The sequence below is a fragment of the Bos indicus genome, chromosome 4 (genome assembly GCF_029378745.1).
Source record: "Bos indicus isolate NIAB-ARS_2022 breed Sahiwal x Tharparkar chromosome 4, NIAB-ARS_B.indTharparkar_mat_pri_1.0, whole genome shotgun sequence".
Lineage (NCBI taxonomy): Eukaryota > Metazoa > Chordata > Mammalia > Artiodactyla > Bovidae > Bos > Bos indicus.
The window spans coordinates 47,412,917-47,438,917 of NC_091763.1; the positions used below are offsets into that span (position 1 = coordinate 47,412,917).

The window sequence follows — 26,001 nt, forward strand, 5'->3', positions numbered from 1 at the left end:
GCAGAGCAGGAACTCAAGCAGCAGGAAGCCTCTCGAGCAGGCTGTGTCACCAGGGGCAGAGCCTGCCTGGAGACAGCAACTGCAACTGCCAGAGATAGAAATAATCCATACTGAGAACCCTCCAGGTCTTTACAACGGGGCACTTCGCTGCTAAGGGAGTAAGAATTGCATCATCCCTTGCTCCATTTACTGGTTTTCAGTCGGTAACGGGTCTGGAGCCACCGGAGGAATGAGCAAGGGCTGCTTGGGAGGGGCAGCCTCTCTGCTCTGGGCTCCTGAAACTGTGAGCCTGCGGCCCCCACCAAGGGAGGGTGGAGGGAGGCAGATATGGGGACTGCAGTCCCTGCCTGAGCAGGCGGTACCTTCCTTTTGGGGACTCCAGGGTCATCTGTCACTGGTGTGACCAGCCACGTTCCATGAAAAGCGTGGAGTGAATTTGGCCTATGGCTAGGGACCGTGCCCCCTTCCTTCTTGCTGCCCACTGATTGGTCTGAGCATGAGTTACACATGGTTACTAAACGAATGCTGACAGTGTCACTGACCGCACCAGGACTGTTAGGTTTCTGCCTGACACTCAGCAGCACGGCGGCCATTCTCCTGAGATACATGTGCCGGTGCCCTTTTCTGCTCTTGTTTTCACTGCAGCCAAGCTGGTTGTGAGCAACACAACCAGATTTCACTCGTGAAATCTCTGGAGCAGTTAAGGATCATATTCTGTTATTGACCCCACCCTAGTACATCAGAAACAACCTACATCTGCAGTGTGGATGTTTAAGGAAAAAGACTGGATGGGTTTTTTTTTTTAAACCTTTATTTCTCATGCTCTTTTCTTCCTTTTCCCCAAATCCTTGCATCAAATCTCATTTAGGCAACATCAACAGTCATTTCACTTTCTCTCCCAACGCTGGGTCCAATGTTACAAGCCTGATCCTGGCGACTCGCTTTGACTATGCTAGTGGGCTAGATAAGATCTGGAACTACAAACTGCTTGTCTACATAACCAATGACAACTTGCTGTCCGGCAGGAAGAGAGCTGGGGCTCTTGTTGAAACCGGGACCGTGACACTGAGTATTAGTGTCATTCCTCACCCAACCACGATTATCACCACAACTCCCAAGGTAAGGGCTCTGGGAGCTGGACTTCTCAGATACATCCCCTGTGATTGATACTGGTGGGGCCCTCTGACCTAGGAGAAATATGGGATGGACTGAAAAGACATGAAGTGTTAGGATACTGACAGGACCACCAACCATGGATTGGATAGGATTAGTCACTGGGTGGTAGAAAAAGATCCGGGTGAGACCTTGGGCTTAGAGCACCATTAACTTTTCCTAATTTATGCAGACTTGTGAAAGATCAGGTATTGACCATCCAGAGTCCTGTGACAAAGGAGCCAATATTCATGGACATGCTGCCTTCACAAGCCCCTCTGCTTGCTCCTAAGAGCCATTGCGAATCATTGTCCACGAGAGCGGCTAAGCTGCCAGATGCCCTTCTCTACTTCTTTTGAAGAGTCATTATTTGCCAAACTGTACTCTACTCCCCACCCCGACCCCAAAAAAATTCCATTCATTCAATCTGTAGATACGATAATACCTATATTATCAAGCAAGCACTTAGGTAAATAAGTAAAAAATGATCTCTGCTTTCGTGGAGCTTATATTACGAGTAGAGGTCAGTGGTTCTGAGTGTAGTCCCCAGACTAGCAATATCACCATCACCTGAAAATTTATTAGAAGACCAGATTCTTCAGCCCACCCCAGAACATTAAAGTTATACCTCTCCTGACCATGATCATCACTATGACCTCCAGGGAAGAATGCTGAAACCTGGAATTTCACATCCCCAGGTATACTGGATGAGAAACTCTGCAGATGGAGTCCAGAAATCTGTGTTTTCAATAAGCCTTTAGATTGCACCAAAGTTTGAGCACCTCTGATTTAGAGGGGGAGACAGATTACAAGCAGGGATGCAAATTAATAAACTAATTACAAATTGTCCTAAACAGTAGGAAGAAAATAAGCAGGTGCCACAATAGCATCAGTGTAATAAAGGAGGGGAGAGTCTTAGAATCTGACAAGAGGATTATCACCCCTGACTCCTTGATCAACTGGCTTCTATTCATACAGACTCTTTTGTCCCCTTTCCTCCTGCTCCTAGTAAAAGTTGTGCCCCTGGCAAGCAGCCCCACAATTGGAGTACACAGAAGGAATCAGAACCTCAGAAAGCAACCTATGATAGGTGTTCAAATTCTGCTTCTCCAAGTCTTACCAAGAGCTGCTCAACATTCCTCTCCTCTCCTTCCAATGAATGGAGGCATTAGGTGTCCTCAAGGGCTTTCAGTGATGGTAGGAGCCAGTTGGTGCCTCTGAATAAGGAGCCGCCATCTTTCTGGGACTTATTACACAACCCAGTTGTGACATCCCCCATCTGGAAATCTCTATAACTTGTTTGTTATCTGTCTCCCTCTCTGGGAAGCAAACACTGAACTTGAGGTCTCACTGTGATAACAGCCTGCTCAGCTGGCAATGCAGCTGGTAGTGAGTGAACACTGAGAAGCCTACAAAGTATTTAAAAAAAAACAAAAAAACAACTTTCATGGCTCATGCCTTTCCAGTGAAAGACAATGGCTATATTAGTCCCTAGATTATGCCATTATTTGGGAGGGAAAAAAATGCCAATGGAATTTTTATCTTTGGGAAAGGGGAAGAGAGTGAATGAAATTAAGCCTAGAGTTGCTTCCCAGTTCCCTACATTTGCTGGGCTTTGGTCTAATGGATGATGTATGGTGGTTTAGTTGCTAAGTCATGTTTGACTCCAGCGACCCCATGGACTGTAGCCCTCCAGGCTCCTCTGTACATAGGATTTTCCAGGCAAGAATACTGAAGTGGGTTGCCATTTCCTTGGATGATGTATGGCAAGACTATAAATAAGGTGATGGGTTAAAGCAGCTAGAATGATGAGCACACAGATATCAGATATTTAGAGCAAGAACAAAGAGCAGAATGAACACTCAGCCACCCAACATGAGAGGGTGCTGAAGTCAAAGACACCACCAGCCCCCACTCACTCTCCTGCTTCTATCATTCAAGCCAAGGATCACCTACCAGATCCTGAGGAAGAACGTGTATTCTCCATCTGCCTGGTATGTGCCTTTTGTCATCACTTTGGGCTCCATGTTGCTTCTGGGTCTCCTGGTGTCCATGATCGTCCTGCTGGCCAAAGCCATCCACAGACACTGTCCCTGCAAGACTGAAAAGCACAAGAAAACTCTGTAAGTTGCCAGTGGGCTGGGTTCCTCCCATCATTTCCTTTCAGAGGACACTGCTTCTGGTGATGTCTGGAGAAGAAAAGGTAGACAGTTCAGATTTCTCCACAGGGTAGAGAGGGTGTCTGGAATGAAGGAAGCAAACAGAGATATAGGGAAGGCATCCAGCTCTCCTTGTCCTGGTGGACCTCCTTCACCAAACCAGACCTGAAAACTCTTCCTTTGCTTTTCCCTGGCACCTGCCTGTCCTTGATGTGTTCTCAGTGAAATTGGGGTTTCAACTTCTTGGTAATCTTGCCCTGGATAAAAGCTTCAAAAACAAGGCCAGTCATGAGTAGCAGTGGAATATGCTGTGCTGTTATTTGTGGAATATTTAAAGAATGGGATGGAATTAGAAGCATGAGAAACTAATAAGGGAATTAAGCTTTTGGCTCCAGTGACTCAACTGGGCTTTGGTGTGACTAAATAATCATTTTTCTTTTGCACATGGCCCTGATCCCTCCCTCTCAAGGGCTGTAAACGCAGGTCAGCTTCTTCTCCCTTGGATCCTCACCTGCTCACTAATATGCCTCTTTCAGTGATGCTCTACAGAGTGTCTATTACCAGCTAAAGGGAGGTACTAGAGTGAAGTGCAGAAAGCATTGAATTGTTATAAGATTCTCCAGAGTCAGTTTCTTGAGTCTCAGTAGCTCTTACAATGAGAACACGAGGGTTTCTCAGCCTGTGCTTTGGAGTCAGATAAGGCTAGGGTTCAAATCTTGGCTCTACCATTTTCTGGGTACATGGTTTTAAGCAATGACAACCTCTGTGAATCTCAATTTCTTTATTTGAAAACCAAACAATTAAATGAGCAAATGCAAAGGAAGCACTTAGCACTGTTCCTGATGTCGAGTAAATGCATAATACACACGTTTTTAAAATCTTGTTGCATGATTTTTCATGGCTGAGTCCCAGTGAGTACAGGACTTCAGATTCCAAGTTTAGCTCTACACTCAAGTATCTTGTGGTATTGGAACCTCCAATTTTGGAATTTCTCACTGGCAAAAAGAAGGGGTGATAAGATACATGCATCTTTTAAAGGTATTTTGAAGATTAACTAGTACTGTCAAATAATTTTAAGTCTATGGATGAAAGACTGTATAAAAGTATAAGGTATTAGCATAAAGATGTGCATTGCATTTTGCCATATTTATTGGGGACATTCGTTGCTATTGGCAACCTTGACTTCAAGGTAAGAAATCCCTGAGCATCTGCTGAAATTAAAAAAGGCATTTTTATTTGGACTGTACTCACAAATTGATTTGAGAAAAAAAAAAAACTGGCTCCAAAAGAGTGATGCTTAAGCTTGTAAGAATGGTGGTGCTCTGCAATGGGATTTGGGCAGAAGTTCTTAAAGGAGGTAATCCCGTAGACACTGCAACTCACATGCAATTTATGGTTAAATGTGCACCTTGAACCTGGTTGCTTTCATTTACATTTGAAATATTGTTTTCAACAAGGTTGACTTAAAAAAAGGAAAAACTAGCTGGTGATTCAGATTCAGACCTGGCCTCTCTGGCAATTTGTTGTATCATAAGGCAACCAACATTTGTCCAGTAACAAAGAATAAAATTAAGGTCACAGAACTACAGAATTCAAGATTGTTACGGAAGGGTATTAACATCAAGCGTCCAGCTCTTCATGTTACAGAAAGCCAAAATTTAACTCCTAGTCGCTGAACCTTCCCAGGGTGAGCCACCCCTTCTGGTCAGATGGCTGCTGGGGAAGAAGCCCAGCCAGGAAGAATGGCCCGGCCGTCTGATGGGGGTGGTCATGGCCCTCCCTCAGTGTGTCAGAGGAAATAGAGTCCCTGAAGTTCTAGAAAGCAGTAGTTTTCAAGCTCATCAAGTTCTCAGAACCTCCTTAGTCCCAACCCAATAGTGATGAAGCAGGGCTGGGAGTCCAGTCTTCACTTTAGTCCCCAGCCCTGGTCCTTCTCTTAATCAGACTCTGAATCCTGGGGGACATAGTTGCCCAAAGGCTTCCATGTTGTCAAGTGTAAACCAGGGCAGAATGCTCTCGGGTTAATTCTTGTCCACCCTTTCTCCCCTCACAGGGTGAAGAAAGTAGGTACGTATGATGTTAGTTACCTTTGTTTGCTGCTCTTGTTGTTTTTTTGCTGGCTCTGTTGTACTCTTGGGTTGGCCAAAAAGTTCAATCAGGTTCTTTCTCTAACATCTTGTGGAAAAAACCAAACGAACTTTTCAGCCAATCTAATATATAAAAGCACTCCAACTTAGTGGAAAATCAGGGCACAGTCCTGTCTTGGTGGTTTTCTGCCGCATCATCTGTGGATGAAATGAAACAGAGGTCACACGCAGCTGGAGGGAGGGGAGGGCAGGACGGGCTGCAAGGGGCCTTTGGCCCACTCGGATCTCTCACTTGGTCCTGCCTGTTCCTTACTGAGTCTCCTCCCGTCAGTTCAACATCAGCATCTAAAGGTCTGTTCCCCACCAAGCAGGTCAGGAATGAAGAATTCTCTGTGGGTTAAACACAGAATCTATGCACTGCCACACACGGAGGGGACAGCTAGTGCTCCGTATTAGACCAATGTCTCTTTTTTTTATGGATAAATGATACTTTATTCTCAGAGTGTAATGGATTTGGTCATTTTCTCATGTTATTTAGGTCAGGCTAGTTAGAAATGAGGGCTGGGTACAGTCAGATGCGCTGGGAGACCTGAGTGATTTCAGGGCATTGGTGAATAGAGCAAGGTCCATCTGAGGAGAGGTCACCACTGCCACCAAAGCTGTGGCCTCAGGGAGAATCCAAGCTATGGGGAGGGATGGGCAAAGACCTGGAAAGAGTGTTTTTGATAAGCGGTTGTTCTGACCACGCCAGCCATTGGTGCATGCATCTGACATGCACAAGGGGTGTCTAACAGGGTTAGAAATTCGACTGCAGTAGTTAGTGATCATATCAAATGAGATCGTTGTAATAAACGAGAGTTTCCATAAGCTCTCATCCTAGTTACTTTTTTAAAGGGGCATAAGGATGCAAAGAATCCTCACACAACCAATGTAGCAACTTCACATTTCTTATTTACCTATAAAGCCATTTTGAGCTTCCCAGTGGCACTAGGCTGCCCTGGTGGCTCAGACGGTAAAGAATCTGCCTGCAATGCAGTAGACCTGGGTTTGATCCCTCGATTGGGAAGATCCCCAGGAGAAAGGCATGGCAACCCACTCCAGTATTCCTGCCTGGAAAGTCTCATGGACAAAGGAGCCTGGCTGGCTACAGTCCATAGGGTCGCAAAGAGTCAGACACAACTAAAGCGACTTAGCATGCACGTACAAAGCCATTTAAAAGCTAATTTCTAGTAATAACAATAACATGGAAAAAGAATTTTTAAATTGTTTTAATTGTGTATGATGTGTGTGTGTTTCTGAGAAGATGGAAGGCTGTCGACAAACATGTCTAGAGACAGAAAATTCTTTGCTGTGCCTGCAATACTAAACTCAGAGAAGATGAGGTCTCATGGTGGAGGTAGAATTTTAAGGTCAATTTAGTGTCCAAGAAGCTTAACTTCTGTCCTCTTCCCTGCAGAAATGAAGAACACAAAGAGAGAGGTCATGGTGGTAAGGACAGCTGACCCCTGGATACCTGGTGGGGGGAGGGTGGGGTGGTAGGCTCGCATCCTCCTCCCAGGCAGCCCTGCCACAGCCCCGTGGAAGTGTTTATCATTCAGGGAGATGCCTATACGTGGCCACTGGAACTGATTGCTGTGTGACGAGCTCCTGATAGAATTTGTTCCCTCCACTGAACTTGTCTGCTGATATATTTGCAGAAGAACTGGATTTCATAAATATTGAATAGTGGTGTTTATTATCCACACCACTTCTCCAGGAGAGTGAGCTGGGGGAGGTGGGGAGGAACTTAAAGACCAGAACTGGTGCTTCAGCCTTCAGTAGGATTTAGTTTTGCTTTGCTTTTCCACAACCTTGTGGGAAAAGTGACAGAAAAAGAGTAGTGTATGGGGTTGGGAATGGCTCTCTCTGCTTGGCCATGTGACCTTGACCTTGGGGATCCCTCAGCCTCTTTAAGCTTTAGATTCCTCATTGGTGGAATGAGATAACAGGTGGGGAAATATTGTGAAAACTGTGACGACTTCATGTAAAGGCAAAGCATTACAGGATAGCTGGGGATTTGCCTCTTCACCTGACCTCTTTGTTTTTATTTCACTGATCTGATGCACCCCATGGGAAGTGACAGATTTTGAAGGTGACCACTCCAGGTTTCCCCAGCCCCTGATAATAGGATTCTGTTATGACCCAAGACCCATGAGTTTGGGAAATGATATGTGGGACGAGGAGGAAGTGCTGCTTATAACTACCAGTCTGTGTACAAACAGAAGGAAGAGGTGATCCCCTGTCTCCTGGATCTTATTGTGATGCCACACAGAGACTGAGAACTATGTACAATGAAATTCATCGATTAAATAAATCAATTCCCAAGACTGTAAAAAGTGAAGCTTCTGAGCAGATCAAATGGATGAAAGCCATTCCTTCTCTTTTCACAGCAGGGAGTTGTGGGCAAGTGAGTAGGTAATGGCTTATGTGATGAAAACAGGAGTGGAAGGCCCACTAAACTCCAAACACCATCCTCGTGAGCCTGCTGAAGAGTGGCATCATGGAAGGGCACTATGTGAGGGGTGGGGGTGTTTCTATGGGCAGAGGTCAGATCCTGGGGGGCAGCACAGAGTACAGATCTGGGGAAGAAAAAGGCCTGGAGCCCTAGGCTTAGGTGAGGCAGGCCAGCCCCAGATGCAGCGTTGCACTGGCCTCAGCTCTGTGCCTGTCCTGAGTATAACATCTGCCTGGCAGATCTTGGATGATGTCGACCTTGGCCAGTGTTGCATGGCATTTCTGCTCTTCCTTCTGTGCAGCTTAGATAGAATTTACTCAGGATGCTTTCCTACCCCCAAGTCTGCATTAAATGGCTTCTTCCCACCCCCTGCCCAACGACCCCATAGTATCCTATATTCTCTCATCATAGTCTTCCTCACTGTATATTGCAATGCCTCTTTGTCAAAGGCTCCTGCTTGACTGCAAGCAGTAACCCCCCTGCCTCTTCACCGCTGTGTCCCCTGCACCTAGCACAGCACCTATGGAATAAATAAATGTCAGGTAGGCCCTGGGTGAGGAATCTGGGCTATAAGGAAGAGCAGTCTCGCCTGGGAGGAAGAGTGTAGAGCTGTGCTTGAAACTGTCTCTTTTCCTTAGGAAACAATGCAGATGAACACAGTCTTTGATGGAGAAGCCACAGACCCAGGTAATTACATGGCAGTGCTGCCTATCAGTGGGCTCTTCATATTCCAGGCTGATAGAATCATGGAGGACCCTGTCCGATGTCCTGCTCTTCACTCAAGTCTGTCAATCCACTTGGTTGTGGTGCCTACACAATGCTGACCCTTCCAGGCTTCCCTATAACATGAGATCAGCTCAAAGCAGAGCTGGCTGGCTGATTCTCAAGCATACGATCTCACGTGTGAGGCCTCAGAAGATTTCTACCTAGAGGCTCCCCGTCAAGGACCATGCCTCTGTCTAGCCTCCCTTTCCTGAATCACAAACCAACTCAGGGAATTTGTGAATTCAATAACCCACTTTTTTTTTTCTGCTTACTGGGACTCCATCTCCCCCCACCCTCTTCCCCACTCCTCCTATCCTTTCTGAATGCTTCTAACACCATCCTGTTGGTAATGAGAGATATGGAGAAATGGCAAGCTTGGCTTCTTTTTCCCCTTGATCAGGGCCAAGAATTTCTTCTTGGTCGGCAAGATGAACATAAGGTAAAGCTGGCCTCCAGAGCTCTCATCACCCCCATGAAATCAGCTCCAAATTTAGCTCCTTTACACACATCCCTTCACTTACAAAGGCTCAATTATAGACGTGAATAAAGGGAAGGAAACCAAATTCGGGAGGCAAGTGTGTTGGCTTCCTGCCACCCTCACATGTGAACGGCTCAGCTCGGTCCTCCTCGGAAGGAGGATGGCTCCTCTCCAGGGGAGGCTGCTGCTGCTGCTGGAATTAAATTTCCCTCTATTATTAGGTACTTGTTACCATAATGTGCCCACATTAGCATAAGTGCTGGTGGGATCCTCTGCCTAAGAGGCCACTCGTGCTGCAGGAGCAGGGGCACGCTGGAAACTAGATCTTCTGGGGCAAAAGCCAGGAAGGGCCGAGGCTGTTCTCCTGCGTCTGTGTTTTTGAGAGAAGGAAAAAGGAAGAAATGAGCCAACTAGACTAATGTGAACAAACACCAATTAGCGTCTGCTGGCACCGACATGATAAAAATGGCTCCCTTGCATCATCTCAAAAGAGGCCAGATTTGTGGGTCTGTGTCTGTAAATCTCTGCTAACATAACGTAAATAAAAATCAAAGTTTCTTTTCTTATTTGGTGGGTTCCTGCTTATAGCAGGGATTCAGGGGGTCTTTTTAAACAAACAAATCAGAACGTAATGGGTAACTCCATGAGAAAATAGACCTAATGTATCGGAAGCTCCCATCGAGTTCCAGACTTCTGTGGCCTCTAGTCCTGCCACTGAGGTGACCTTGTGAAAGTGTGAATGTGGTAATTGCTCAGTCGTGCCTGACTCTTTGCAACCCCATGGACTGTAGCCCACCAGGCTCCTCTGTCCATGGGATTCTCCAGGCAAGAATACTGGAGGGGCTTGCCATGTCCTTCTCTAGGGGATTTTCCCGACCCAGGAATAGAACCCAGGTCTCCTGTACTGCAGGCAGATTCTTTACCATCTGAGCCACTGGGGAAGAGACTCTCTTAAACCTTTCTTTCTAGGGAAGCATTGAGATCTGCAACCCGAGTGGTCAGAGCCACGTAGCTCAGCTCTTGGAAAGGGCAGGCTGTTGCAGCTTGTCTGTGTTTTTCACAAGCCTGCTTTCCTTCTTTCTAGCTGGGGGTGAGATGAGAGCTGAGTGGAGGGGGGAAGCAGAGAAGCACTTGGATTCCTTTGTTTATATATTGGTTGTGTATTTCTTTTTCCCCCTAGTTACTGGGGCAATATATGAATTCAACTCAAAAACTGGAGCCAGAAAGTGGAAAGACTCCTTAACCCAAATGCCAAAATGGAAAGAGTCCAGCCCCCAGGGAGCTGCTCCAAGAAGACCTGTCCCTCAGGAAGGGACCAGGACACCAAGGAGCACTGACAAGGAAAGAGATGGTCTGAGCATCAAAGTCCAGGCTGAGGATGCAGGCCTGGGGCCCAGGAGCCAGGACAGCATGCCAAGCACCCCAAAGAACAGAAACTCAGCCTTCACGAGAGGGGCATCCCCCAAACGGCACCCAGAGAAGTGAACTAGGCAATGCAGTGAGCGAACTTGACTGTCTGGATGCCGCTTCACCTTACATTCTTCAAGGGCAGAGTGGGAGGCAGAAAATGTAGGGGATCCAGGGTCCCAGAAGGAGTGTTTGACAAACTTTAAACAGAAATGGGTTTGATCCCAGAGTTGCCTTTTTCTGAGATGGCCCAGGAGTGGTTTTGCTCAATCATCTGTGCCTCTGACCAGCTGGACTGTTAACTTGAATGTGGACTTGTGTTTCTTCTTCGTATTGACTCTAGGAAGCCGCATTCCATTCCATTCACCCTCGGGAAGTGCAGGAGACCTGCTGCCTAAATTCTGAGGGCTACCCTCCCATCTGGTTCCACATTTTTTTTTTCCCTGCCTTAATTTTGGTGTCTCCCAGATTTCTTCACTGATAAATACAGTTCAACACCATTGTAAATCACCTCTAATCTTTTTCTAAAGAGGCAGAGCAGTGGGGAAAAAAGGATGAATAAATAATAAGTTGTTCATCTGGAAAGAAGAAAACACACTAGATACCTTTAATTCCTTCTCATTAAGGTAAAACTGATAAAGCAATAAGACGCACAGATCTAAGGCACTCAGCTTGATACCATGTAGACTCCTGCCAGAGGCAACCACTATTTGGGTCTTTATTGTCATAAATTACTTTTGCCTTTTTGGAATTTCCTATAAATGGGATTACACAGAACACACTCTTTTGTGTCTGGCTCCTTTTACTAAGCATCATGTCTGTGTGTAACCATCCATCTCTTCACTGTATATCTTATCCCATTGAGGGAATCTACCACATGTCATTTATCCATCCCACATTTAGGTGGCTGCTCCCAGTTTTTTTTTTTTTTACTATTATAGATTACAGCACAGTGAACTTCCTTTTCCACATCTTTTGGTAGCACAAACACTTGTTTCTTCTGAGCCTATTCCTAGGAGTGGGATGGCCAGAGCCCTTGCTGGAATCTGAGGAGTCTCAAGTTGGTGGCCCCAGTTTACGATTCCACCGGCAATGATGGAGGGCTCTGATTGCTTTCCTCCTTGGTCAACACTTGGTGTCGTCAGTCCTTTTCATTTTAGTCACCCTGGTGAAAATTCCTCTTGAAATAAAGCCACTCTTTTTTGCAAAGCTAAAACAACATCAACCCTGCAACCTACCTGCCCAGCTACTTCTCTACCTCCTCTTGAGGGAGACCACAGGACTGAGTAGAGACACAACGGGAAGCCCTAGCCATTCATACAGTTGAGACATTCACCGTGGGCACAAGCAATGATCCAAACATAAAGCCTCCCTGTGATGGAACAGAAAATGGAAATTTTCAGTGTGTGCCTGGTAGAGGCCAAGTAATCCTCACCTTCGCTCCATGTCCTGCTCCTTAGCTGCTGTGACCACAGGAAAGGACTAGATGAGAGTCCACTGGAGCAGTACCCACTTTCCCGGTTGGGGTAACAGATGAGAACTCTCCCAGGCCCAGGATGGCCTGTACGAGGCAGCCAGGATCCATCTTGCAAATGCAGAACTTGGGAGGGAGCAGCTGCACTGTTTATTGTGTGCCTGCTGTCGTTGGTGTGACTTCTCAAGAAAAAGAAACATTTAGAAAATGCCCCATCCTGGCCTAGAGCAAGTGTGATTTATTAATAAGGGTTGGTTGCCAGGGAACTCCCTTGAATAGGTTTAAATTTTGCAAAGAAGGCAGAGCTGCTCATTTGTGGAGGTTAAAGTGGGTGAAGTGGCTGATTACCCATTTAAGACTCGGCAAGTCTGTGGGGCCCCGAGTAAAAGGCCTTCCTCAGAAGCTCTCAGCCTCAATGTAAGTAAAATGAAGCTCCGAAAAGGCTGAAGGGGGTGCCTGATAACTGTTTACGAGCCCATTAAGGATGATTAAAAGGAGGGTGGCAAACAGCTGTTCTCCCTTCTCCTGAGATGACAGGGCAGGAGGGGATCGTGCTTCTTGGACAGAAAGAGAGATTTAAGTTAGGCACAGGGAGGGACCTCTCGAAGCCCAGGGTCTGCTTGAAGAGTCATTTCTCTCCCTGGTGATGGGCAGGAAGACTCGTCTTCCAAGCCCCAAGATGTGAACACTGAGGAGCCCAAGATATGGGTCAGGAGTAGTACCAGGAAACTTCTGCCAAAAGAAACTGCCTTTTTCTTTTGCATATTGGACTATTCAATTAGGGGCAATCAGAAGTCTCAGGTCTAGGACTAGATTATTTAAACCAGGTTTGAAAAATAAATTACCTGAGTAAAATCAAGCCAGGGACCATTGCTGCTGCTAAGTCGTGTCAGTCGTGTCTGACTCTGTGCGACCCCATAGACGGCAGCCCATCAGGCTCCTCCATCCCTGGGATCCTCCAGGCAAGAACGCTGGAGTGGGTTGCCATTTCCTTCTCCATTGGGAACCATGTAAAAGTTCTCTCACATTTCTTTCCCAAGGACTTAATCACATATAAATTTATTGTATCTAATGTTGACTTGCCTGATTCTGAGTCATTAAAAATTAAAGCAAACATGTTCAGAGGTCAGGTCACAGAGGGATCCACTGAGGGATGTGGAAGCCCATGGTGAATTCTGAAGTTGGAGCTTTCCCTCGTGTTCAGTAGGAAGCAGGGTCTGCATTGCTGTCCCGTTTTGTTCAGAGCACGTGTGAAGAAAAACTGGGCAATGAGGCTTACGCTCCTTATAGCCCTGTCTCACATCTGTAGGGAGAAGGAAATGGCAACCCACTCCAGTATGGAAAATCCCATGGATGGAGAAGCCTGGTAGGCTGCAGTCGATGGGGTTGCAAAGAGTCAGACACAACTGAACGACTTCACTTCCCTTCACGTCTGTAGATCTATCATTTGCCTTTTTGTGTAATGTGTTTTGTAATGGCTGAGAAAATTAAAGCAACCAAATAGTGAATCTAGAAAATGATGGCTATTGAAACTTGGCATTTCTGATTTCAAATTTACCGTGTGTGTTTACACCTGCCATCCATTCAGTAAATGTTTACGGAGCAAACACTATGTGCCTGGTGCTGACTCGTTGTCACACAGCAGCCCCAGGGCCCTGCCCTCTCGGAGCTTACACTCGGCCTGCTGTGGCCACAGGCAGCCTGCTGTGACCCATCCTCAAAGATTCTATTTGCACTCCCATCCTGGTCTGTTTCTTGGTTCCTTGAGTGTTCTATTTGAAAGATAAATTAACCCAAGTCTGGAATTTCCTTTTTGGAAGAGGATATATTTCAGAATCGCTTAAATATTAAAAAAAAAATTAATGTGGGGACTTGTCTGGTGGTCTAGTGGTTAAGACTTCGCATTCCCAATGCAGGGGACAAGGGTTCAATCCTTGGTCAGGAAATTAAGATCCCGCATGTTGCTCAGCTTGGCCAAAAAACCAAATTTAATAGGGAGCCTTTATTAGAAAATACTTGAGATGCCCAAGGAGGGGCCCCAGTCTTGGGTTATCTGAACAGCATACTGCTTATAACCTCTGCATGGCAGCTCTGAGTCAGGTGTGACTTCCTTATGTGGAGGATGGATGTATTCTGAGGCCAGGGAAAAGGTCAGTCACAGGATGGGGTGGGGAATGGGGGGTAGACTCAGATCACCGAGACCTCACTATGTGTATGGGAGGTGAGATGTGGCACCTGCTCAAAGGAATAATACAACTGAGACGATAACCAGTTCTTTGAAAAGACAGCAGCCACTGCTGGCTGCTGCTGCTAAGTTACTTCAGTCGTGTCCGACTCTGTGCGACCCCACAGATGGCAGCCCACCAGGCTCCCCCATCCCTGGGATTCTTCAGGCAAGAACACTGGAGTGGGTTGCTGTTTCCTTCCCCAGTGCATGAAAGTGAAAAGTAAAAGTGAAGTCGCTCAGTCATGTCTGACCCTCAGCGACCCCATGAACTGCAGCCTTCCAGGCTCCTCCATCCATGGGAGTACTGGAGTGGGGTGCCATTGCCTTCTCCGACTGCTGGCACTGAATGTGAAATAAATGAGTTTCGTGGGTAGTGGGCATGGGAGAAAGCAGATGGGGCCACAGCAGTCTCTGAAAGTGTGAGGGATGACCTGGACGCTGAAGGACTCTCAGAGCTAGCTGTGAGTCTGCAGTGGGAGAGAAGAGAATGTTCAGCGAAGGCTGAAGCATTCAGATTCTTGGTTGTCAATCAATTTTCAGCCAGTGCTTGTCCTGTGTCACCTGGGGGTGAATAACCGCAGCCAATATAGAGCCTTCCGGAGGCATGGCAACTATTCAACAAACATTTGTAGAACCGGATAGAATTAAGCAAGGTGACGGCTGGTTTCCAACCTGAGTCATGTAGCAGAGTACATCTTCTCTAACTAGATTTACACAAACGTGATGGTGATCAACAAATAGTTACTGAGTGCCGATTAGGTCCCAGGAACTGTTTTAGGCTCTGGGAAGACAGCAGTAAATAAAACAATGTTCCTAGTGTTAACATTCTAGTGAGGGATGAGAGACTGAATATGAAAATGGACGATGGCCCAACCACATATAAACATAGAACTTGGGCCCACACAACCTGCAGCAACCTGCCTAGGAAAGCAACCCCCTTATCTACAGTAAACAGCCCGGGAAGCCAGCCTGCCATAAGTCAGGCTTGCAGGAAGCTGAATGGCTGTTTCTAGTAACAATCCAGGAAGCTAAACAATAAGTTCTGTAGCTGCTGCTAAGTCACTTCAGTCGTGTCCGACTCTGTGCGACCCCATAGACAGCAGCCCACCAGGCTCCCCCGTCCCTGGGATATCAGCCCCAAATGGCCAGGACTTGATAACAGTCATCTTCCCTAATTTTTATCTCCACTTCTAACTTAGGACCAGCCAGAGAAAACTAAATGTACACCATAGGATGTACTCCCTCCAGTGAGCCCACCGACAGCTTCCCCAGGCTGACAGCCTCCAATCAGAGCACCCCAAGCCTTCTCTTTGTTCCACTACAAAGCTTTCCCATTCCTCTGCCCGCTTTTGAGTCTCTGCCAAGAGTGATGGTGGCTGACTTGCTTACTACAGTAAGGTACAAATAAATATGCTTTGCTTTTCTCATATAGTTAGCCTTTGTTTATTTCCATAGAAATGATAGATAAACAGGTTATACACATGTACATATATATCACATGTATGCATATTTCATATGTATGCACATGTCATAGGTAGATATATCCTTTATGTATAAATATATGATATTTTAATGGTGGTAAGAGCTATTGAGAACTATGAACAAGGTCAGGGTTATGAAGGGTGGGCATGGCTGCTTTAAATAGTGTGGTCAAGGAAGGCCCACAGTTAGGTGAGAGGCAAGTAGTGGAAGCCGGCAGAGTCATGCAGGTAACTGGTAAGACACCCCAGGCAGAGAGTGCAAAGCGAAAACCAAGTTGAGGATTAGCTGGAGGAACAGTGATGAACACAAGAACCGGAGAAAACGCCTTTGCACAGGTGTCTGTGGGAAAGTGGGCGCGTATCTGGAGGTAGGGTTGGGTATGTGTGGTCTGTGGAGGGTATGATGAGGCAGTGAGGGATGAGAGGCTCATCATGTAGGGCTTTGTAAACCATGGTAAAGACTTCGGCTTTCGCTCTGAATGTGATGAGGAGACATGGCAGGGTTAGGGGTGCAACATATTTTCTGTTTTAAATCATCTCTCAGAGTGCTGATTTGAGAATTCACTTGAGGGAGGCAGGGAGCAGGAGTGGAAGTAGAGGGGGGCAATGAGGTGGCTTTTGGATTAATCCAGGTATGAGATGGCAGTGGCTTGGTTCAGGGTGTTGGGCACATGGAAACCTTGAAGAACCTTTTGGAAGGAGTGCTTCAGCTACAAAAGAAGCCCTGAGTTCTCCTGGGCCAATTCCCATCTTAAATAAAGGTGCCCCTGCAGGGTCTAGCCACTCCCTCAGTGGAAGCTTCCAAATACAGTTATTTCACGTAACACCAAACAATGCTTCCTGAATGCAACTGCCCCCTGACCAGGCTGTGAAATCTACTGTTATTGCTGTCTGGAGTGGTGATGGTGGTGGTGGTTGTGGTGGTGGTGGTGGTGTGTGTGTGTGTGTGTGTGTGTGTGTGCGCACACACACACACAAGCACACTGTGAGAGAGAAGCCCTCTGTATTTCTATGCATTGAACTGAGTCCTGTCAAGATTCCAAACAGGCTTCATAGAAGCAGAGCAAACAGACTTGGATGGCGTTTTCTCGATCGGAACTCAGTGCCCTGCTGTGGAAAAGGTCACAGGTACCTTATTCATCCAAGCCATGCATTAGATTAGCTCACAATCTGAAAAAATACAGTTGTGATTAAAAGCCTTTTACCAGGAGATCTGAGTTGTACAAAAAAACAAAAACAAAAACAAAAAACCTGTGTCCTGTGACTTCCAAGAGAGTCTAAATTCTTAGCAAATTAATTTAGAAGGAAATAGGGAGGTGAGTGTGTCCTAGAAAACTGGAGCCTCAAGATGGGATTTTTGGAGACAGTCACTACTTAAAATGGTATCTCCTACCATTCCTGTGAGCGTGAACCATAATTATCAGTCCTGATTTGGGGTTGGGAGAACATGATCCTTGCAAGTGTTAAGCATGCTTGTGAGCTTTGCAGTTTTCCCGTGTGGTGCCTGCTAAGTGAGACAGGCCCAGTGCTTAGACGAGAGCATCCCGCTGCCCATGTGGGGCCCCAGTGCACTCAGAAGCCTTGTGATTCCTGCAGGGTCCAAACACAATCTGTGGCCGAGGGAGGGAAGCTGGTTAATCTAATTTATAGATGAGGCTCACAAGAGCTCCTCCATTTCCTGTCCTGCCCATCTCATCTGTTCTTCCACAGTCAGAACACCCTCCAAATGATATGCTAAGCTGTCTTTTTTATTTGGTAACACTTTTATTGGTTTTGGGATGTAATTCACATACCAATAAATTCAGTGGTTTTCAAGTATATTCACAGAGTTGTGAAACCATCACCACTATCTAACTCTTCAAGCCCTAACCTACTGTCTGTCTCTATGGCTATTTCATAAAAATAGAAAACATATCATATATGTCCTTTTGTATTATCTGGCTTATTTCACTTCGCGTGTTTTCAAGAATTATCTACGTTGTAGCAGATATCAGGGCTTTATTCCTTTTTATGGCTGAATAATGTTCTGTTGCATGAGTATACCACATTTTATTTATCTACTTATCAACTGATGGATATTTGGGTTATTTCCACCTTGTGGCTATTATGAATAATGTGCACTGGATGTTAGTGTACAAGTTCTTGTATGGACACACTCTAATTTCTCTCGGTTACATACCTAGGAGTGGAAATGCTAGGTCATATGATATTTCTATATTGATCTTTTTGAAAATCCATGACACTCTTTTTCAAAGTCCTTGCACTATTTTACATTCTCACCAGCAATCCACTAGGCTGTCACAAACTTTTGAAATAGACAAATGTTTTAAAATGTTTTCTCTCATCCGTTGGCCCAGGATGTGATAGTGTCGGCCCTTCCCAAACACTGTCGAGGTCTGGCATGAGGAGGTAGCCCATGGTCTGGAGTGCTGGTTGACCTCACTGAGCTTCCTCTGCACCTGAGCAGTCTGCAGACAGGTCTGGACAAACCTCTGGATTGCAACTGTGTGTCTAACATGGGCTGGGTACACTGCTGCTGCTGCTGCTGCTAAGTTGCTTCAGTCGTGTCCGACTCTGTGCGACCCCACAGACGGCAGCCCACCAGGCTCCCCCGTCCCTGGGATTCTCCAGGCAAGAACACTGGAGTGGATTGCTATTTCCTTCTCCAATGCATGAAAGTGAAAAGTGAAAATGAAGTCGCTCAGTTGTGTCCGACTCCTAGCGACTCCATGGACTGCAGCCCACCAGGCTCCTCTGTCCATGGGATTTGCCAGGCAAGAGTACTGGAGTCGGGTGCCATCGCCTTCTCCGGTACACTAGTTACATGAACTCCAAATCCTCATAGCACTCTGAGGATAGCCTGGTTAGCTGCATTTTAATGAGAAAGCTGAGGGGTGGAGAGATAAGGGACCTTGCCCAGAGGTCACAGAGCCTGGACACCAACCTGGGTGTGCCTCCACGGAGCCTATGCTGAAGGGCTCAGTTATGTTCTTTGATTTGTGTTCTGATGTGGAAAGGTGTCAGATAACTGAACCCTCAGACGGATCCTCTGACCAAGTATCTCTTCCCTGAAAGCCCAAGCTGCAGAAATCAACCCTTACACAGGCAGCATCACTACCAGCTTCTGGACCAGCAGACATGCTCTGAGACCGTCCTCTCCCATCTGGCTTGAGCTGGGATCTGAAATAGCCACTGGCCTCCTGCAGCCCTGCAAGCCCAGCGCATGCAGCTTTGGGCTGTGCGAAAGGCATGGTCTATTCTTTGCTCTGTTCTACACATATTCCCTACCAGTCAGCTGCTCAACAAAAGCAGCCTCATCTTGGTTATGAGTATTCAAGTGCTTTCCAAAGACGTTAAATCAAGATCTGGTTCACTCAGAAACAGCCTCCTCCTCCCCAAGGCGAAGGGGCAGCAGTTATGTATGTTGGTCAGCAGGGGCTCTTTTTGCCACTTGGCTTCCTCTGAGTGGTCCAGAAACCATCTCCAATACACTGGGTCCTCTCTTTAAAACCTCCTCCAAGCTTTTCAGAGTATGAGGGCGCAGGCCCTGCAGAGAGCAGCCACAGGGCTCCCACAGTCAGGATTCTGTCCTGTGGCCACCCACAGAAATCCACAACAGCAGTGTGGTTGCTGGAAACCAGGACAGCCCTACCAAACCTGAAGGAGGGAGTGGCCAACTCCACCCATGAGTGGCCTTTTCCTTGAAGACCACAGGACAGTGATCAGGGCATTTTGCCAAGCAAACTATGCTTATCGATGAAGACATCTCCCAGCTAGACTCAGAACAACTTAATCACTGTTGACTTAAGTACAGAGAGGGTTAGAATCTCTGAATAAATACCCCTGGATTTTGTTCCCTTAACACATGACCCTGGTGGCTCAGACGGTAAAGTGTCTGTCTACAATGCAGGAGACCTGGGTTCAAGCCCTGGGTTGGGAAGATCGCTGGAGAAGGAAATGGCAAACCACTCCAGTACTATTGCTTGGAAAATCCCATGGACAGAGGAGACTGGTAGGCTACAGTCTAAGGGGTCACAAAAAGTCGGACACGACTGAGCGACTTCCCTTTCCCTTTTCTTTTCCTTAACACATGATCCTGCCACAAGTTCCAGAGAATGTTTGTTTGAGTGTATGCTGATGTGTCTAAGTGTCCATATAATAATTATTAAAATCACTTTGCATTTATAGAATGCTTATAATGTGGAACATCTCATGGAGTCCTTTGTATTTATAATGTTTTTTAATATAACGCATCTGGAGGTACTCTCTCACTTACCTATGAAGAATTTAAGATTAGAAAGGGTGAGTTACCTCCCAGAGGTTTCAGAGCTAGAAAGTGGCAGAGGCAGGTGGGGTCTGAAAGGAGGTGTGGCTTCTAAGCGCCTTCATGCTGGACGAGGGTCTGGAATTCCGCTTAGCCTCCTGTTGCTCCCATCCCAACACTGCCTTAATCTTGGGGTTGCTTTAGAAGAAGGGGCAAGGCTGAGTGTAGAATCAGAAGGGGAAGGTGAGGTCAGAATGTACAAGCTAGTTGATGCTGGAGCTTGTTTGGATGTCTTGAAATTCACCAGGGCTTGGACCATTCTTCCAGGATGGGGCCCTTCCCATGGAGCAACTGAGGGCTCATTAGTGTCACTGAGCACCAGGTGAGAAAGATAAAAAGGAAAGTGAAGAGGCAAAAAGGGAGGGGGACAACAGGGCTGAAGCAAACGATGAAGAGCAGAGAGAGAGAGAGGGGAGAGGTGGCTGGTGGCCTGAAGACCCTTGCTTGGGAGCCCCCCGCCTGGGGAGCTGGTAGAGCAAGCACAGCCTTCATTCTCTCGCGCAGGGCCAACAAAGGGCAGCTGAATCACAGGATTTCTCAGGAAATAAAAATTCCTAGCACACCCCTGGGGCCTCGGGTAGAAAAACTGACAACGTGTTGATTGAAAACAGACCCAGCTGAAATGTGCCCGCAGCGTGAGGCCGCGTTCTCACAGGTTCACAGCGACACCTAGTGGTCTCTGAGGGCACCTGCCGCCTCCGTGGAAACGATGAGGCCTGTGGTCTGGTATTCTGGGTCTAGAGCAGAAACGTCCTCTTTACCCTAGCTGTCAAAGACCATATTTTGCTTTGTGGAATATGTCAGTATTCTGAGAGGAATTCCACGCGTTCCCAGGAGCCAAAGACCAGACTTCCTACTACAGTCAGTTATGTATATTCAATTGACTGCAGCGGCTAGATTTTCTGATGTGGTCATTATTTATTCCGGTTTAATTCTTTTCATCTATTAAATCGAACTGAATGTATTTAATGGCATTACCTTTAGAAGACCTTTACATAAATGAATTCACCAATTCCAGACATTTCTTTGTTAGATCACGTGTTGGGAAAATATGACTATGCTTTTACATGAGGTCAAAGACCATGGCTTCCATCATCACTCTGATCAATAAGTCTGCTTAAAAATGAAAACTAAGCATCTCTTTCTGAATAATGGCACTTGAACATTTTCATCCCCTTCCTTGCTTCCCTTCGCGCCATTTGAGCTTTGGCTAATTTACTTGTCTGAAGGCTCCCTGGGGGGCAGAGTATGTCCAGTGTTAGTACAATGCCTGGGACATAGTTAATGCTCAAAAACTCTCTCTTAATTGAATGACTTCAGCTCCTGATCAGGCAGTGGAGAGCACAGGAGGGAGGTCAGATAATCCAATTTCCTGGCAAGGGCTGCTATAGGATTCTAGACTCCAGGGGGACTTTATCAGGCCAAGAAGACCCTTGCCTGGCAACTCAGCTTCTTGTCAATGGCTGGGGATGGTCTGTGGTTAAATAGTAGCCCAGGGTGGCACTTGTAGAGCTCTGTGAAAATGCCTATTAAATGCCTGTGGGCTGGCACTCCTGGGAGGGCTCCATGAGGCCATATTTTACAGGGACCATCAAGAGACCCACTGAGGGCTTTCTTTTTGACGAAAAAACCATGAGCTCTGGCAATCCAATCTTACTGGCAAGGAAATACTTATCCCCAAGCTAAATTTTATCTAAATTACATCACCAAATTACCTATGTTAACTGGGTTCCATTGGTCACAAAAATCAGCTACTCACAGATCTACTGGGAAGCCACTTGTGGAAATAAAGAGCATTAGCCCCATTGTGTGATCTCTCCAGAACCCAGAAGATGCAGAAGACCTGACAATTTGGAGTGCAGTATAGTGGATGGGGCTCATATTGGTGCCAGCCCAGGATCATTTGAATAACCTTCCTAAGTTATGGAAATAGGCCATGGTAGGGCCATTGCCTCACTGGGATGGAGATCAGAACTCAGTTCCCCAAATCACTTCTGCAGCTCAGACACAGACATGTGGCCTGGGCTCTGCCAGTTGGATGCAGCAACTTGAAACTTAAATAGAAGAGTAAAAAGCAAGGGAGCAGTTGCCACACAGGACTGCATCTTTGTGATGGGGGAGAAGTATGGCAAGGAGTGTGGAGCCCCCAGAGGCGGCAGGACAGGGAGAGATACTCCCAGTAACAGGAGCCAGAGGCCGTGGGATCAAGCCTGTGACTGGACCAGGGTTTACAGCTGCAGAGCCTCAAGCCCTCTTCTCTAACTCTGCCAGAGAGTCTGTAAGCCCCTAATAGCCTCTCATACATTGTTCTTCTATTTAAACAAAGTAGAGTGAGTTGTTGTTGTTCAGTCTCTGGGATATGTCCAACTCTGCGACCCCATGGACTGTAGCCCACCAGGCTCCTCTGTCCATAGGATTTTCCAGGTAACAATACTAGAGTGAGTTAGTTGTTTGTTAATAAGAACCCTGGTAGATAAATCTGCCATTAAATTATAGTTAGTTTTCATGGATATTGGAATCAGAAAGTCATTCAGCATTCAAGAAGGTTCATGTCAAGAGTTCAAGGATCATTACCTCAGAGAGATTGCAGTCAACTACTTTGTTTGGGGCCGAGGTGGATATCTGGTGTGACCGCCTATTCAACATGTCTCCAGGGACAACCATTTTTCTATTGTTAATTTAAGCCCTGTCTTCTGGTAGTACTGACATCTTGCCCTAGATCCAAAGCTGTGGCACAGGACTCAGGCCAGGCCAATTAGGTTGCTGCTTTTCCCTGGCCTCAGTAATTGGTTCAGGGATGGATACATGTCCCAAGGTGGACCAATGAGAGCCATCCCTGGAACTTGGGCTGTATTGCTAGGGAATTACTCTTACTCTGCTGAGCCTCCTCAGCTGGGGGGAGGTAAGCATGAAACATGAAGCCAGTGCTTGCCATCATGTCAAGTGTGGGAGTTGCTGCCAACCAAAGAATAAACCCTATTGGAGGAAAGCAAGAGTAAGAGATAGATACTAATTTCCAATGGTTTAGTCACTAAGTCATGCCCGATCTTGCAACCCCATGGACTGTAGCCTGCCCGGCTCTTCTGTCCTTGGGATTTTCCAGGCAAGAATACTGGAGTGGGTTTCCATTTCCTTCTCCAGGGGATCTTCCCGACCCAGTGACTGAACTGGGTCTCCTGCATTGCAGGCAGATTCCTTACCAACTGACCTACCAGGGAAGCCCCTAATTTCCAATGATACTGCACATTTGGATCCAGCCAGGACCAAAATCAGTACCATCCTTTAGATTTTTTAATTATATGAGCCATGAATTCCCTTGTAAGTTAATTTGAGTTCAGTCTTTGTCACTTAAAACTAAAAGGGTCCTGACTAATTCCATGGTGCATGTTCAAACACTAGAATTTTTGGCAAGGCTTCAAAGGGATTAAATTACATCCCCACTTATATCATTCACTTGATTACTCTTCAAGCCTGTGTTTTCATTTGAGGATAACTGCTATGGCCCCAACTGTGCTCTGTACTCACAAAACCAAGTTTGCACACACCCTAGGAAACACGAGGTTCCTTTGCCCATGCTTGTCAGTCCACTCTACCTCTCACACCTCTCCCATACAATGTGCCCATTTGCGGTCCTCCCATTCTACATGTTGAACACTTCTCTCAACATTCTGTCTGAGGTGCACTGTTGTAACAATATATATCTTCAGTTACAACAAAAGGCACATCCTCCACCTTGAACACAATATGGTACCCACCTGTGAGGGTAGCTGCCAGCCCGTGTGCACAGGCATTTGGGTTCAGAACCATTGGTCCTGGATTTCCAGCATCAGGGTGACTCAGCGATGACAATCTTCACACCCCTCTTCTAAGTGTGTCTCCATGATTCTTGTCCCGCTACCAGCTGGCTTGTTTTCTCTTCATTTCCAAAATCAACTCCCAAAGAGAGAAAGATCTAACTTGAATGATCTTTGATTCAGCTGGACCACATCTGACAATACCAGTCGGTCCATGCATGGAGGTCCTGGGCCAAGCATCCTCCTCTGTCCAATCACACGTGGGCAAAGGATGGTATGGTCAAAACACGGCAAAGTCTGGATGAGCAATGCCTTGAGGACTCTTCTCTCCTTGGAGGCTATGACCACGGCAGTGTTCTCAGCCAGGAATGGTGTGTTTGGTCACTCCCATGATCAATGTGTCTGGTAACTTCTCCTGTCCTATAAATAACAGAATAAAATCATAATGATGAGGGATGTGGATACTAATAATAACTCTGAAGAACTGGCTTCAGGTTCAGTACCTCTGTTCTTGCTGCATCACACGTACTGGCTGTCTCTGAAAGTTGTCAGCTTTATTTTCCTATAAGCCAAAGGGTTAACTGGGTTTGAGAAACTCTGAGGAGACAGCCTGGATTTAAACACCCCTTTCCCTTGACACAGAGCTCTCAGCTGCTACCCTCATTGTGGGTTGAGTGCCTTTAGATATGTGAACATTCTCAACTCCTTTCCCTAAGCCTGATGATGGCCTACTTCCCCTGTCGCTGGGAGAGGGCTGTGAATACCCTCTGCGCTGGTATCCCACTTGTTTCTAGCTTAGTCTGTGGCATTGCATCAGCCTACTAAGGCCAACTCCAGAACATCCAGCTTTGAGCCAAAGTGCTTTCAAAATAACAAAAGGTTCATACCCGGGAGGCCCATCTCTGACCAGCCACACATATGGAGTACTGCAAGCTCTAGCATTAACTCACCGTGTGATTTTTCAGCAAATTGAAAAATACTAGGCTGCCTCCTTTCTTAGTAAAAAAAAAAAAAATCCATAACTAGCAGGCTTGGCAATGGGAAGGAAGCTGGTGAGAAGGGTGGGCTGCACCAGAGCCCCCCTTGCTTCAACATGGAGTTTCCCCTGGCCTGACATTGACTGTGGTTGGTCTAAGATATTACCCTCTCCCCCTGGACTGACTACTTCAAGGTCTAGAACACCATCAGTAAAGTCTAATTCCTTGTTGTATCTGAAGTTGCCTTAGTAGCTCATTTCTCCAAAGTTGTGGGGTCTTTGTTCATTGTGTATTTAATTCACCAAACAAGGACTCTTTTCACCTTGGCTGCCAAACAGTATCTCAAGTCAAAAGTGGCCTCTGGTCTACATGGACAAATCAAGGTGACTTATTCCCACTCTGGAGGAGATGTGGCTTAGTGGTTAAAGGCATGCACTCTGATATTGGATATACTTGGGGTCAAACATTTGTGACCTTGAGTAAGTCATTTAACATTTTTGTGCTCTGTTTCCTACCCTGTAAGATGGGGATGATGATGCTGTAAGTCTGCCCCATGGAGAAGTGTGCAAGTTAAACAAGATCTTGTACATGTAAGCAGTAAACACCCGGTTTTTTTGTGTGTGTGTGTTTTTTTTTTCCAGCTCAGTGGGATTTTCCAAGGAGACACCAGAACTTCCCCTGGGGAAGTTCCTCTTCTTCTGGGGCTGCCTGCACTTTGAAGCCCTTCTAGGTAAAGGTGGCAGAAACGTCATACATCATAGCAGCCGCTACAGGGTTCTCCTCACAGCTCTGTTCCTCCTGCCTCCCTGGGGGCAATGTCATGGGCTCCAGAGAAGATGGCCAAGGTGACAGCCAACTTGGAACCTGCAAGTCTGGACTGGGGCCCCTCACTGTGTGGGAAGTGTGTTGACCACCGGTGGGTGTGAGTGACCCACCACTCTTCAATCGGGCGTTCTTTTTAGGTGCACTGCTGCTCGATTTCACTGTGCACAGGACTTCAGAGCAGGGGACAGACATGGGGGAGGGACCCCCACCCCGCCTGCCTCCTGGTCTGTGACAGTCACGTGGCTCTGAGAAAGTGGCTCAACCGGACAGGCCCCCCAGGTCCTGGCTCCCAGAAACCTAATCCGGGCTCAGCCAGGCTTTTGTTAAATCGCTGATCTAAGAGTCTGGCAAATCCAT

At 46.6% G+C, this 26,001-nt stretch overlaps 1 protein-coding gene and 1 long non-coding RNA gene across 5 annotated transcripts in view; one reads left to right on the forward strand and one right to left on the reverse strand.

The window, feature by feature from the left end:
- CDHR3 (cadherin related family member 3) overlaps nucleotides 1-11,323 on the forward strand; it is a 77,428-nt gene extending 66,105 nt beyond the window's left edge. For 2 of the 4 annotated variants that reach the window (XM_070787739.1, XM_070787740.1), the window contains 6 exons: nucleotides 869-1,119; nucleotides 3,094-3,275; nucleotides 6,855-6,886; nucleotides 7,660-7,844; nucleotides 8,531-8,579; nucleotides 10,316-11,323. In XM_070787739.1, the coding sequence (XP_070643840.1) occupies nucleotides 869-1,119; nucleotides 3,094-3,275; nucleotides 6,855-6,886; nucleotides 7,660-7,844; nucleotides 8,531-8,579; nucleotides 10,316-10,620 (1,004 nt within the window). In that variant the 3' untranslated portion in view covers nucleotides 10,621-11,323. Of the gene's footprint in view, nucleotides 1-868; nucleotides 1,120-3,093; nucleotides 3,276-5,364; nucleotides 5,379-6,854; nucleotides 6,887-7,659; nucleotides 7,845-8,530; nucleotides 8,580-10,315 lie in introns of all 4 variants that reach the window. The other 2 variants (XM_019958667.2, XM_070787741.1) reach the window with 2 other exon arrangements.
- The window catches only part of LOC139182697 (uncharacterized), an 83,833-nt gene that overhangs the window by 36,321 nt on the left and 21,511 nt on the right, over nucleotides 1-26,001 (reverse strand). The window contains exons 2-4 of the long non-coding RNA XR_011566220.1: nucleotides 23,804-24,262; nucleotides 5,399-5,596; nucleotides 3,109-3,253 (exon numbers count right to left, since the gene is read on the reverse strand). This is a non-coding gene — a long non-coding RNA (uncharacterized lncRNA). The remainder of the gene's footprint in view (nucleotides 1-3,108; nucleotides 3,254-5,398; nucleotides 5,597-23,803; nucleotides 24,263-26,001) is intronic.